Source organism: Manis pentadactyla, chromosome 4, assembly GCF_030020395.1.
Source record: "Manis pentadactyla isolate mManPen7 chromosome 4, mManPen7.hap1, whole genome shotgun sequence".
NCBI classification, from domain to species: domain Eukaryota; kingdom Metazoa; phylum Chordata; class Mammalia; order Pholidota; family Manidae; genus Manis; species Manis pentadactyla.
Window position 1 is genome coordinate 15,008,812 of NC_080022.1, and position 14,790 is coordinate 15,023,601.

General features: G+C 35.9%; 1 protein-coding gene across 11 annotated transcripts in view; it reads right to left on the reverse strand.

Annotated features, from left to right (window-relative positions):
- Window positions 1-14,790, reverse strand: part of EIF4G3 (eukaryotic translation initiation factor 4 gamma 3) — a 406,522-nt gene that overhangs the window by 56,611 nt on the left and 335,121 nt on the right. For all 11 annotated transcript variants that reach the window (XM_057499810.1, XM_036914545.2, XM_036914543.2 and 8 more), the window contains one exon: window positions 13,920-14,117. In XM_057499810.1, coding sequence (XP_057355793.1) covers window positions 13,920-14,117 — 198 coding nt within the window. The remainder of the gene's footprint in view (window positions 1-13,919; window positions 14,118-14,790) is intronic.

Sequence of the window (14,790 nt, forward strand, 5' to 3'; positions counted from 1 at the left end):
ACGACAGGTGGAATACCTGGACAGACTGAAATCCAGCTGCTTGTGGAAAACAGGAATCCACATCCAGCTGCCCTGGGACAAAAGAAAGGCGGGGGTGTCTGAGAAACATCCTAACAGTGAGAGGGCTGCTACAGAGGCAAGAATTGCAAGGAGCCTGCTGCTTAGGAGAAAGGACAGGTGCACAAAATTGTCTGGGCACACTCTGTGCAGTAGGTTGGGAACTTTCAGGAGCTTCAGGTGCTCCATCCCCCTGGATGGCTACTCAGCTCTATGAACTCCCACCGTAATACGGCTGCTGTGCTTTCTTCCTGGCTGGCACCGGCTCGCAAACCGGCAGCCCCTGACCTGGCGTCAGGCCAGCCAGAGGGAGGCCCAGCCTATGGCAGCTACAAATGCAAAGCATAGAGGCTTACACCTGTGCACTTGGCCCACTGGTTCTGGAGTAGAGAAAGGCACAGCAGCCAGGTTTCAGGAAACAGCTCTTCCCTCCCCCAGGCACCAGTGTCACTACCCTGTGACCCCCGACATTGCTCTAGGGGTTAAGCAGCTCCAGAGAGTAGAGCTTCTGTGCACTAAAGGGCATCACATACAAATATGAAATGTCAATGGAACCTGAATCAAACCAAAATCCCACAAACACCAGAAAAAGGACCAAGTGAAATGGAACTCATCAATCTTCCTGAAAGAGATTTCAAAATAAAAATCATAAACATGCTCAAGGAAGTTCAGAAAAATATTCAAGAAATAAGGGACAAACTCGGGAATGAGATTCAATCATTAAGGAAATCAATATCTGAAATGAAACATACAATGGAGGGATTTAAAAGCACATTAGATGAAGTAGAGGGGATGGTAAATGGAATAGAAATTAGAGAAGAGGAATACAAAGAAGCTGAGGAATAGAGATAAATAAGGACCTCTAAGAATGAAAGAATATCAAGAGAACTATGTGACCAATTGAAATGGAACAATATTCACATTATAGGGGTACCAGAAGAAAAAGAGAGAGAGAAAGGGAAAGTGTCTTTGAGGAGGTAATTGCTGAAAACTCCCCCAATCTGGGGAAAAAGACAGTCTCTCAGGCCATGGAGGTGCATAGAACTCCCAACACAAGGGACCCAAGGAAGACAACACCAAGACGTATAATAAATAAAATGGCAAAGATCAAGGATAAGGACAGAATATTAAAAGCAGCCAGAGAGAGAAAACAGATCACTTATAAAGGAAAACCCATCAGGCTATCATCAGACCTTCTCAACAGAAACTATACTGGCCAGAAGGGCGTGGCATGATACACTTAATGCAATGAAGCAGAAGGGCCTCGAACGAAGAACACTGCATCTAGCAAGATTATCATTTAAATTTAAAGGAGGGATTAAACAATTTCCACATAAGCAAAAGCTGAGAGAATTTACCTCCCACAAACCATCTCTACAGTGCATTTGTTCCTAAGGCTAAATAGCTGTCACCAGAGGTAACAGAATCACAGTAAAGAAAGCAGAACAATTAATTACTAAGCAGATGCAAAATCAAATCAACTACCCCTAAAGTCAGTCAAGGGATAGACAGAATACAGAATATGATACCTAATATATAAAGAGTGGAAGATGAAGAAAAAGGAGGGGAAAAAAAAGAACCTTTAGATTGGTCTGAATGCACCAATCAAAAGATATAGAGTCATTGAATGGATAAAAAAAACAAGACCTGTCTATATGCTGCCTACAAGAGCCTTACTTCTAACCCAAAGACACACACAAACTATAAGTGAAGGGATGGAAAAAGATATTTCATGCAACTAATAGGGAGAAAAAAGCAGGAGTTGCAGTACCTGTATCAGACAAAATAGGCTTCAAAACAAAGAAAGTAACAAGAGACAAAGAACGATATTACATAATGATAAAGGGGTCAGTCCAGTAAGATGATATAACCATTATAAATTCCTATGTACCCAACACAGGAGCACCTACATACGTGAAACAAATACTAACAGAATTAAAGGAGGAAATAGAATGCAATTCATTCATTTTAGGAGACTTCAACACTTCACTCACTTCCAAAGAACAGATCAGCCAGACAGAAAATAAGTAAGGACACAGAGGCACTGAACAACACATTAGGACAGATGGACCTAACAGACATCTACAGAACACTCCACCCAAAAGCAGCAGGATACACATTCCTCTCAAGTGCACATGTAACATTTTTAAGAAAAGATCATATACCAGGCCACAAAAAGAGCCTCAGTAAACTCATGCCAACCAGCTTCTCAGACCACAAAAGTATGAAACAAGAAATAAATTATGCAAAGAAAACAAAAAGCCCACAAACACAAGGAGGCTTAACAACATGCTGCTAAATAACCAGATTTAAACAGAGATCAAGCAATATATGGAGACAGATGAAAACAACTCAATACTGCAAAACCTGTGGGATACAGTGCAGGCAGTTCTAAGAGGAAAGTATATTGCAATATAGGCTTACCTGAAGAAAGAACAATCCCAAATGAACAGTCTAAACTCACAATTAATGAAACTAGAAGAAGAAGAATAAATGAGGTCCAAATTCAGTAAAAGGAGGGATATAAAATATCAGAGCAGAAATAAATAAAATTGAGAAGGATAAAACAATAGAAAGAATCAGTGAAACCAAGAGCTAGTTCTTCAAGAAAATAAACAAAATAGATAAACCCATAGCCAGACATAAAGAAAAAAAAGAGAGTGTACCCATATAAATAGAATCAGAAAGGAGAAAAGAAAAATCACTACAGACACCACAGAAATACAGTGAATTACTAGAGAATAGTATGAAAAATTATATACTAATAAATAGGATAACCTAGAAGAAATGAACAACTTTCTAGAAAAATACAACCTTCTAAGACTGACACAGGAAGAAACAAATCTGAACAGACCAATTACCGGCAATGAAATTGAACTGGTAATAAAAAACCTACCTAAGACCAAAATGCCTGGTCCAGATGGCTTTGGAATACTTCCAAACTCATTCTATGAGGGCAGCATCACTCTAATACCAAAAACAGGCAAATACACCACAAAAAAAGGAAAATTACAAACTAACATTCCTGATGAACATAGATGAAAAAATCGTCAACAGAATATTAGCAAACCAAATTCAAGAATACATCAAAAAGATCACCCATCATGATCAAGTAGGATTTATTCCAGGGATCCAAGGATGGTACAATATTCGAAAATCAATCAACATCATATATCACATGAACAAAAAGGACAAAAATCACATGACCACCTCAACAGATGCTGAGAAAGCATTCAACAAAATACAACATCCATTCATGATAAAAACTCTCAACAAAGTAGGTACAGAGGGAAAGTACCTCAACATAATAAAGGCCATATATGACAAACTCACAGCCAACATCATACTTAACAGTGAAAAGCTGAAAGCTTTTCCTCTAAGATCAAGAACAAGACAAGGATGCCCACTCTCACCACTTTTATTCAACATAGTACTGGAGGTCCTAGCCACGGCAATCTGACAATACAAATAAGTAAAAGGCATTCAGATTGGTAAGGAAGAAGTTAAACTGTCACTTTTGCAGATGACATGATATTGTACATAAAAAACCCTAAAGAATCCACCCCAAAATGATTAGAACTAATAATTGAGTCAGCAAAGTGGCAGGATACAAAATTAATACACAGAAATCTGTTTCATTCATATATACTAATTAGCAGATGAACTAGCAGAAAGAGAAATCAGGAAAACAACTCCATTTACAATTGCATCAAAAAGAATAAAATGCCTAGGAATAAATCTAACCAAGGAGCTGGAAGACCTATGCCTTGAAAACTACAAGACACTCATGACAGAAATTAAAGAGGACACTAATAAGTGGAAATACATCCCATGCTCACAGATAGGAAAAGTTAATATTGTCCAAATGGCCATCCTGCCTAAAGCAATCTACAGATTCAATGCAATCCCTATCAAAATACCAACAGTATTCTTCAGTGAATTAGAACAAATAGTTCTAAAATTCATATGGAACCACAAAAGTCCTTGAATAGCCAAAGCAATCCTGAGAAGGAAGAATAAAGCTGGTGGGATTACGCTCCCCAACTTCAAGCTCTACTACAAAGCCACAGTAATCAAGATAATTTGGTACTGGCACAAAAACAGAACAATAGACCAATGGAACAGACTAGAGAGCACTGATAGAAACCACACATATATGGCCAATTAACAGATGGTAAAGAAGCAATAGATATACAATTGGGAAATGACAGCCTGTTCAACAACTGGTGTTGCCAAAACTAGACAGCAACACGTAAGAGAATGAAACTGGATTATTGTCTAAACTCCATACACAGAAGTAAACTTGAAATGGATCAAAGACCTGAATGTAAGTCATGAAACCATAAAAATCTTAGAAGAAAACATAGGCAAAAATCTCTTGAATATAAACATGAGCAACTTTTTTCTGAACACATCTCCTTGGGAAAGGGAAATAAAAGCAAAAACGAACAAATGGGATTCCATCAAACTAAAAAGCTTCGTACAGCAAAGGACTTCCTACAGTATGGGAGAACATATTCTTAAACGACTTATCTGATAAGTGGTTAACACCCAAAATAAATAAAGAGCTCACACACCTCAACACCCAAAAAACAAATAAACCAATTAAAAAATGGGTGGAGGATATGAACAGACACTTCTCCAAAGAAGATATTCAAATGGCCAAAAGGCACGTGGAAAGATGCTCCACATTGCTAATTATCAGGGAAATGCAAATTAAAACCACAATGAGCTATCACCTCACACCAGTTAGGATGGCCAACATCCAAAAGACAAGAAACAACAAATGCTGGCAAGGATGTGGAGAAAGGGGAACTCTCTTATACTGTTGGTGAGAATATAAATTAGTTCTACCATTGTGGAAACCAATATGGAGGTTCCTCAAAACTAAAAATAGAAATACCATTTGACCCAGGAATTCCATTCCTAGGAATTTACCCAAAGAAAACAAGATCCCTGATTCCAAAAGACATATGCATCCCTATTTTATTATAGCATTATTCACAATAGCCAAGATATGGCAGCAACCTAAATACCTATCAGTAGATGAATGGATAAAGGAGAGGTGGTTCATATACACAATGGAATATTATTCATTCATAAAAATAAAACAAATCCTTCCATTTCCAAAAACATGGATGGAGCTAGAGGATATTATGCTCAGTGAAATAAGCCAGGTGGAGAAAGAGAAGTACCAAATGATTTCACTCATTTGTGGAGTGTAACAACAAAGCAAAACTGAAGGAACAAAATAGCAGCAGACTCACAGACTCCAAGGGACTAGTGGTTACCAAAGGGAAGAAGTTGGGGAGCGTGGGTAGGGAGGGAGTGAGAAAGGAAGTAAGGGGCATTATAATTAGCATACACAATATAGGTAGGTCACGGGGAAGGCAGAACAGCACAGAGAAGACAAGTAATGACTCTATAGCATCTTACTATGCTGATGGACTGTGATTATAATGGGGGGGCTTGATAATATGCATGAATGTTGAAACCACAATGTTGCTTTCATGAAACCTTCATAAAATTGTATATGAATGATACCTTAATTAAAGAAAAAGGGAGGGGCAACTCTAAAAGCTCTGGATCTGGTATAACAGCACATAGAATAGTCAGAAATCTACCTTCGGTGTCACTCTTCATAACTTAAGTATGCACGCCTACCCTAAACACGAGATTAAAAAGTAACACAGGGGCATAAAATAAACTTATATTGTTATTCTTCCATTCATGTGTTTACCCACTCACAACTTAAGTCTGAGGGTCTATTATGTGCCAGGAACCAATTCTAGGGACTAGGAATTTAGCAATAGGGAAAAAAAATAACAACAACACAACCCAGAAAAAGTCCCTGCCTTTAGCAGCTTACATTCTAAACTGGTTCCGAGGTGGAGATTTTCATTTAAATTATGATTAAAACAAAAGCACAGCAATTTAAAGTTACTAATAATCCAATTACAATTTTTATTTAAGAACAGATTTAGATACAGGACAACATTTTCTCTTGTCTACTCTTCTCTACTTGCCATTCAATTCAGATGTCCTCTTAAATGCTTTGCAGTTTGTAAAAGAAGTCTTGTAGGTAGGTCTTTTCAGTCATTCCTGGTTGAGTTAGCAGAAACAGAAGCATACTCCAGAGTGGCATGGTTTACTACCTCTTATCATGCCCTTAATCTTTATATGCCAGGGGCTTCATTTAATAGAGCTTGGCAGAGGCCAGTCAGCTGTATAAGTGTGTCTGTATGCACAATACAAATGTCATTTACAGAGCAACTTGGGAAAGCCAAAACTGTTATATCAACTTCCTCTGTAAATCTAAAGAATTTCTTTCTTAAAAGCCTATCCTTTTAAGACACCATAGAAAACTGACACACAGTATGACTGTATTTTCTAGCTCTCACTGGATAATTGCTGCAAAGTCATCAAAGAGGTTTTAGTTTTAAATGGAGATGTGAGATTCACATGAATGGCAGGGAGGCAGAAAAAAGATTTAAAAACTGCTCTAAACAATGAGAATAAGTACTCCCGTAAATCTTAAAATCCCAGTAATATAGGCCAGGATTTCTCAACCTTGATACTACTGACATTTTGGGCTAAACAGTTCTTTGTTGGGGGCACATGGGATGGGGAGGTGTCTTGTGCACTGTAGGTTGTTTAGTAGTGTACTGGGCCTCTACCCACTAAGATACCAGTAGCCATAAACAAAAAGATCTCCAGACAGTGCCCAACATCCCCTAAGGAACAAAACCACCACTGGGTGAGAACCACCGATCTAGGCCATTGCTGAGAATAAGGTTCTAGCATTTAATATTCAAAACCTGTCTCTGTAAAAAATACCTAATTTAGTCAGAGAAAGTTGTGAAATAGGCATAAGAGAATGGTTGTGAGGATCAAATGAGTTAATCTAACCATTTTAGCACATACATCAAGAAATACCACTATTATTCCCACTACTCCTTACTCTTGTTACTATTCTTAGTACACCACTACTTATGGACATACTGTAGTGACCGTGTGAGTAACTACAACCAGATTCTATTACTTCAAATGATCAACACTGATAATTCATGACAAGCCGCACAGGCCTACACATTCTTCTGACTATGAATCAGGCCACAGCTCTTGCAATTTAACCTGTACCCACAGGTCGTATCTCAGTAAAACAAATCAATGATAGTGAAGTTACTTAAATAACTTACTGGGTACAATAGATAAGAAAAGAACACCTCGCCCAGGTAATAGTTTAATTTTTTTATTCACTGTCTTCGATTTCTCTCATTTCATTGGGAAGTATCATTTTCTCAAACTAATAATTATCTTAAAAACAAAGAAGAAAAAGTGCTGATGGTCAAGAAAGTTTGGAAAATCCTGCACCGAGTAGTTCCTTCTTGTTTGATTTCACAAGGAACAGAATAGCAAACAGAAGAAGGTTGAAGAAACATCTGCTTAAACTGGTTTAGTAAAACATACACTATGATTTCAATTTTGGGCAACAGTGACCCATGGACATGCCATCTTGAAAGAGGTAACTGGCTGAACTCCATTTCATTCCCTAGAGTACAAAATAACACATCACACATCAGGTATTCACCACCCAACTTTGTTAAATCTTATTATTTTGCTACATTTGCTTTAGATCTTTTACTTTTAAGAAACAAACATTAAAGCTCAAAAGCCCAAAATACTTTACTTTCCACTTTATTGCTGGTTATTTTTCTATTTTAAACTTTCTTAGGCTCAGTTTAATGTATTATTACAAAGGAAACTCACAAACACCACCAAGTACAGCACCAGATCGGGAAAAAACACTGAGAGCACCCCAAAGCCCCACCTGAATTCTCTTTCCAAAGCATTGCCACTTCCCAGCCCCCAAAGTTAATCCTATTATCCTACATTTTTGTAACACTTTCCTGATTTTCTTTGTTTTACCACTTAGACATGCACCCCTAAAGATCATAGTTCACTTTTGCTTCATCATTTTAACTTCAAATAAACAAATCACATAGTATATATTCTTTGGGTCTGGATTCTTTTGCTAAAATTTATTCTTGTGAGACTCATCCATGTGTACACAGTTGTAGTTCCAGTTCATTGTCGTAGTATGAACATGCAACCATCTATCCATTCTACTAGTTACAGACACTGTTTCAAGTTTTTATCTATAATTAAAAATGCTACTAAGGTTTTTTTATGGTTCTTGGCACATAAGAAATATAATTTACCCATTGAGCGTATACTAAAGAATGGACATGCTTGTTACAAGAGAAAAATAACTCCAGCTTTTGTAGCTGAACTTTCCAAAGTGGCTGCTACAATTCACGTTCCCATTGGTAGTGTTAAGAGAGTTCTCCTTGCTTCAAACAGTTGGCAACACCTGTAAATTTAGCAGTCTGGTGTTACTGCATGGTTTTGTATTTAGTTGACTAATTTCTTCACGTTTGTTGGTCATTTGGATAATCTCTCTGGTGAAGTGTCTCAGTCTACTGTCTATTTTTAAAAGTTATTTTCTTACTGGTTTCTATTGGTTGTATTTTTAAAAACCTGATGTATTTTTGTGTTGCCAAGTATCTTTTCCTAATATGTGGCTTGTATTTTTACTTAATAGCATTTTTTGATGAAAGAATGCTAATTTAAAGTAGTCCAATTCACTGATTTTTTCTTTTGTATATAGTGACTTTTGTGTCCTGATTCAGAAATGAATCAAAAGCTTTACAGTGACCAGCCTAAAAGCTTCCCTTCGTTTTCACTTTAAAAAAAAAAATTCATGCTTAGGGGTTGTAAGGAAATCTTTTGAATTTGAGGCTTTAACATTTCAGCAGTTGTGAAAAACTTCTCAGCCATTCTCTTCAATATTGCCTTTTCCAGTCTATTTTCTCTCCTCCTGGATCTAAAGCAAAGTTTAATCTTAATGAATCCTCCCCTCTCTTCGCCCTCCCTTTTATTTTTTGGTCTTCCTGTGCTTCATTCTGGACTTTACAGACCTATATTCTAGTTCATAATTATTTTTATCAGTTGTGTCTGATCTGCTATTACACCCATCAAATTCTTGATTTCACTATAATATTCAGTTCTATTTGGTTCTTTTTTTTATCTTTTTTATTATCTTTCTTATTCTCTGTTGAAATTTTCAACCTATCTTCACCACCTTGAACATAGGTGAAGTCATTTAACATCTGTGGGACATTCATTTGTTGCTGGTTCTCTTTCAAGCTTTTTCCCTATGTGCCTTATTACTTCTAATTATGTGCTAGACATTTTATTTGAAAAATTGTTCATAGAAATAATTTGAAGACTAGCATGAGTCTCTAAAAAGGACTTTTGCTTGTTGCTTACAGGTACCTAATGGGGCAACTAACTCTAAAATCACTATAATCCAAATTCATGGATTGAGAGGATTTGATGTTACTCTACAGTCACTGTGAGGTAAGGTCCATTTCCGGTTCACCGTTGTTCCAAGAATGCAGTCCTTTGGAATCCCAACCTGAAGTATAGGAGGATTTACTAGAGCCTCTTCCACCATTCCTTTGGGTAGGCCCTGGTCCCAACTTTTTTCCCCCAACTCAACAAGTCTATGAAAAACAAGTTTTTCAAGACTTTTAGTTGTTTCTTCTAGGGGGAATTTTTACCAAATGCCTTACTTTTCTTTGGATTTCCACCTTTCCTAAGATCTTAGCCTTAGTATAACTTTAAAAAAATTTTTTATTAAGGTATTATTGATATACACTCTTATGAAGGTTTCACATGAAAAGACAATGTGGTTACTACAGTTACCCATATTATCAAGTCCCCACCCACACCCCAATGCAGTCACTGTCCATCAGTGTAGTAAGATGCCACAGGTTCACTGCTTGCCTTCTCTGTGCTACACTGGTTTCCCCATGACTCCCCACACCATGTGTACTAAACATAATAACCTTCAATCCCCTTCTCCCTCCCTCCCTACCCGCCCTCCCACACTGCTCCCTTTTGGTAACCACTAGTCCCTTCTTGGAGTCTGTGAGTCTGCTGCTTAGCATTAGTATTTCTTTACTGTCTTTTAGCTGTCTGATGCCTTCAAGATTTTAAAAAATATTGTGACCAGATGTTCTAATTGTTACCCCATGGAAGGGTGGTCTGAATTACTAACCTGTCAATACCAGAAGCCCTAACACTTACCCCTTGTACTTTTCCTTACCTCCACTTCCTTCTCTTACCTTGAATTTCATGTTTAGTATTTCCAATTTGTATAATTTTATTTTATATATATTTAACGAATAATTTTTATTTTACATTATTACAAAACTTTATGGTGTCATACTGTTATTCAGTACTATTTTTGAGATTGATCCATGCTGATACATTTAGCATTACTTCACTAATTTCAAATGCTAGGTATATATATTACTACTCAAATCCATTGACTAAATGAATTGTGTTATACACTTGTCTTATTTTACAGGCTGATTTCAGTTGTTTATTAATTAGTCAATTTAGAAAAAAAATAAACATTCTTATATATGATTCTCTGCGCACATGTGGGATTTCTCTGGGGCATACACTAAGAAGTGAAATTGCTGGAACTGAAGTTTTTCAACATTATTGTCTAATTACTTTTCAAAGTGACTGTATCATCTTTGTCAACACTTTAAAATGGTTTCTTTTTTTTATACTAATGGGTGTGACTTGTACAGAATCGTGGTTTATCTTGTTACTTCCCTTATCACAAATAACACTGAATATCTTTTATTAAATTCATCAACCAATAGATTTTCATTTCTATGAACTGCCCATTTTTTAATTTGGCTGGCTTTTTTTTCCTTAGTGATGTGTTTTTTCTCCTTAATTTTGCATTCTAATATTTTGTCAGCTACATGTATTCCAAATAGCTTCTGCCATGCTATCGCTTTAACTTTACTTTATTTATGGTACCACTTGCTGCACCAAGGATTGTAAATTTTAATGGTCAGATTTGATTTTTTTCATTTATAGATTATTCATTTTGAATCTTGTTGAAGAAATTCTTCCCCACTCAAAGCTCATGAAGATAGTTTCCTCAATTTTCTTCCTATGTAGGGTTTCATTACTCCTATAATTGTTCTATTTTTGTATTTGCTTTGTAGTAGGAACCTATCTATCCCCATTACCACCCTTTTATTTAAGGCCCTCAGTATCTCAAAAATAAATTAGGTATGGTATTTGAAGTCAGGAAATTGGTTATCTTCAATGAAGAGGAAATAATATAGTTCTATTTATTGACCAGGGTAGTAGGTGTGTTCACTATACTGACACACATTTAGCTCTACACTAATAATTTATATGCTTTTCTATATGCATGCTGTGGTAGTATGCTAAAGCTGGCTCATGTTCCAGTGTATAAAGATAAATATACTTAGATGTTTATTGCTGCAAGCCTATGGTTGGAACCCCCTCTCAAAACAAACAAACAAACAAAAACCAGAAATAACATGGGGGTGGGGGATAGAGAGAAATGGCTGGAAAAATTAAGAGACATACATGTTATGGGATATTATGCAATCACTAAAAAAGCATAAGTAAAATCTATCTGTAGTGACCTAGAGGGATGCCCAAAACATACTAAGTGGAAAAAAAAAAAAAAAGTATATGCACTACTTAAAGTAAAACCAAAAAAAATTCTCTTTAAATTTTTGGCTTCCAATAGCATCTGGCAAGCTCCACACCGGTATTTATAGTATGCTGGTAGTTGAAGCCTCCTTCTCTGTCTTCAGCTTTTTTCCTTGTCTTATCTTTTTCTTTATCTCTTTATCTCTCTTCTGTTTCTCCTTTCCTTTTTCTTCCTTCTTTATTCCTTTACATTTTCTCCTCTTTCTTATTCTACATCTCATCCTTTTCCTTTCATACTCAACATTCCTTTATAGAACTAATTCTAAGAAATATACTTTAAAAATAAGCTACATTAGCTCTAACATTAACACTGTATCTAGCAGGAATTGAGAACATACTAAATGTCAGCATTACCTCATCTAATTCTCATTACAACTCCATGAAGTAGGTATAATTAATATTTCCATGTTGCAGGAATAAAAAATAAATTCTCTTTATACATATGTATATGTGTATGTATATGTTTTTATATGATTTTATGAATATAAACAATTGTGGAAAGATACATCTAAACCAAATCAGTTCACATTGATTGTCTTAGATGGAAGACAGGTTTAACTGGCTGGGACTGCAAGTGAAAAGTATTAAGATCTGAAGATCATTAGAAGACATGATGGCAAGTGATTAAGTAATCCTAGATTTGAATTCTAGCATGGCTACTTACTAGTTATGTGACCTTGAGCAAGTTATGTACCTTTTTTTAAGCTTCAGTTTGTTTCAGTAAAGTGGGGCTGATAATACTGACCTTTCAGGGTTATAATAACCATTAAAAATAATATATGTAAAACATCTACCCATACTGCAACCTAGTAGGTGCTGAATAGATAGATGGTTCTGGTACTACAATCATCCTCATTATACAGCCAGCATTTCCAGACCTTCACAGGCTTTTCCACCACTAATGTAGTTTTGAATTATAGGGCTTACTATAGCCAAATACTGAGCTGGGGACACATATTCAATCTCATTGAATTTATTTTAATTAATTACATCATTACAATAACCTTAAATTGTATGAATTAATCTTACTTGATGGATTAAAAACTGAGGCTTAAAAAGGTTATGCAACTAGTCTAAGATTATAAAGTTACCAAGAGGCAGAGTAGGAATTTAAGTTTAAATTTTAAAGTTAAAAATTTTTAATTAGAATTGTGAGACTTCAAAGCCAGTGTTTGTAACCATTATGCCATGCTTGCTGTGCCTCAGACCTGAACTTGCTGGGAATATGTTCTTCCTTCTATGTACATATACTCTCCCATCCTCTCTAACCCAACTCATATTCTATTTGCTTCATAAAAGTTTGTTACTCAACCACCAACATAGTAATTTTTTCCTCCAACTTGATTTTTTGGTCTAAATCTTCCATTTAGGCATCAACATATTGCAACATCAGAGAATACCTTATATGATTGTTTTCTTGCTGATTTTTCAATATGGATTTTGAACTCCTTCTGTTTTTAAACAGAAGATGTAACTTTTCCAAGTTTCAACACACTTACCTGCCTTTGACACAGGTACTCAAAAATATTGGTAGAATGACAGAATTTTGCATTTTCATAGGAAGGCATGAAGATGATGAGTTGTGATAAGAAAAAACTCAAATGTTAGAGGACACACATTTCTGACACAAGTACCTTGGTAACAGTAATGGGCAGAAAGAACACAGATGGTACATGGCAGTTATGACTGCAGAATAGAGGACAACGAACACTAACCAGAAGCTCTTTGGTCTCCCATTCTGTCTTGCCCTAGATTTGACAGGCTGTGGACAATGTAAAGAGAAAGAGATCTAATAGTTTCTAAAAGATGAAATTATCAGTTTTGAACCTTTTATGACCACAACTATCTTATCATTTTCACTGAGGGTAAAATTAAAACCAGCATGTTTTTCAATTCTGAATTTAAATTAAATGTGATTGTAAGCATTCATTTTATAAGATGATACCCTAGAAAAAACTGGTTACCCATGACAATAATTTCACATTATTAATTTAAACCTCATTCAATTTCCTCACATTAGATGGTATCACACCATGCCTATTTCAATCTAGTCTACATATTCCTTTTGGAGGTGAGTATACATTTTCATAAGTAAGATTCTCTTTATACAATATTAACAAGTGCTAAAAAATATATTCTCCCCTTTACTTTGCCCCAATAACACATCTGGGAAGAATGTGTAGTGAGGGGAGAATATACCTCTTGGAGATTTCTGGTTTTACTCCTTCCTCTCTTCTTACCGTTACTAGACATCGACACATGTTTGCGTAAGCCACAGAGAAACTGGGTTCATCAATAGCCTTCTCAAAGACCAGGTCAATGACTCCTTTCAGACGCTCCTCTGTGTCAACAGTAAGTCCTGATACTTGCTTCATCAGTTGGTTGAACATCTGTGGTGTCAATTTATTTAAGATACTTCGAACTTTTCTAAAAAGTTCCTAGAAAGGCCACAAAAAAAAAGAAAGAAACATTATAGTAACTATGACAAAATGATGCTTTCTGTAAGGACTAATAGTTTGTTTATAATTTATAAGTTCAACTTCCCAAATTATTAACAAGGATTATGAACTAGTCATGGAAATAATTAAATCCATCTATTTTAAGAAGTAATAAAAAATTATACTGCCTCTTTTAACTACTGATAAGAATTCTAGGAACTAGGTATAGTCACACCACATCGATGGTGTATCATCTGGCACATTTCTAAGGGCAATTTGACAATGTGCATTAAAAGCTTTAAAATGTGGTGTGCACTTTGAAGCACCAATTTTACTTTTATAAATTTATTCATATTTAGGGATAGGTAAAAATAATTCTAGCCTCAGTAACTTCCATCATAACTCTATAGCAAATAATGTCCAAAATAGAAACTTGTCTAAATTATGGTATAATATAAATTATGGAATAGATTACTGGGCAGGAGTTTTAAAAAATAATATTGTAGGAACTTTAATTAAATTAGGAACAGAAGAGAACTCCCTCAAATAGAAAAAGGCTTCTATAAGCCTAGTTAGTGGTGAAAGAATGAGTGCTTCCTCTCTAAGACTGCGAACAAGGCAAAAATGTCCACTCTCACCATGTCTATTCAAAATCCCACTGGAGGTCCTAGTC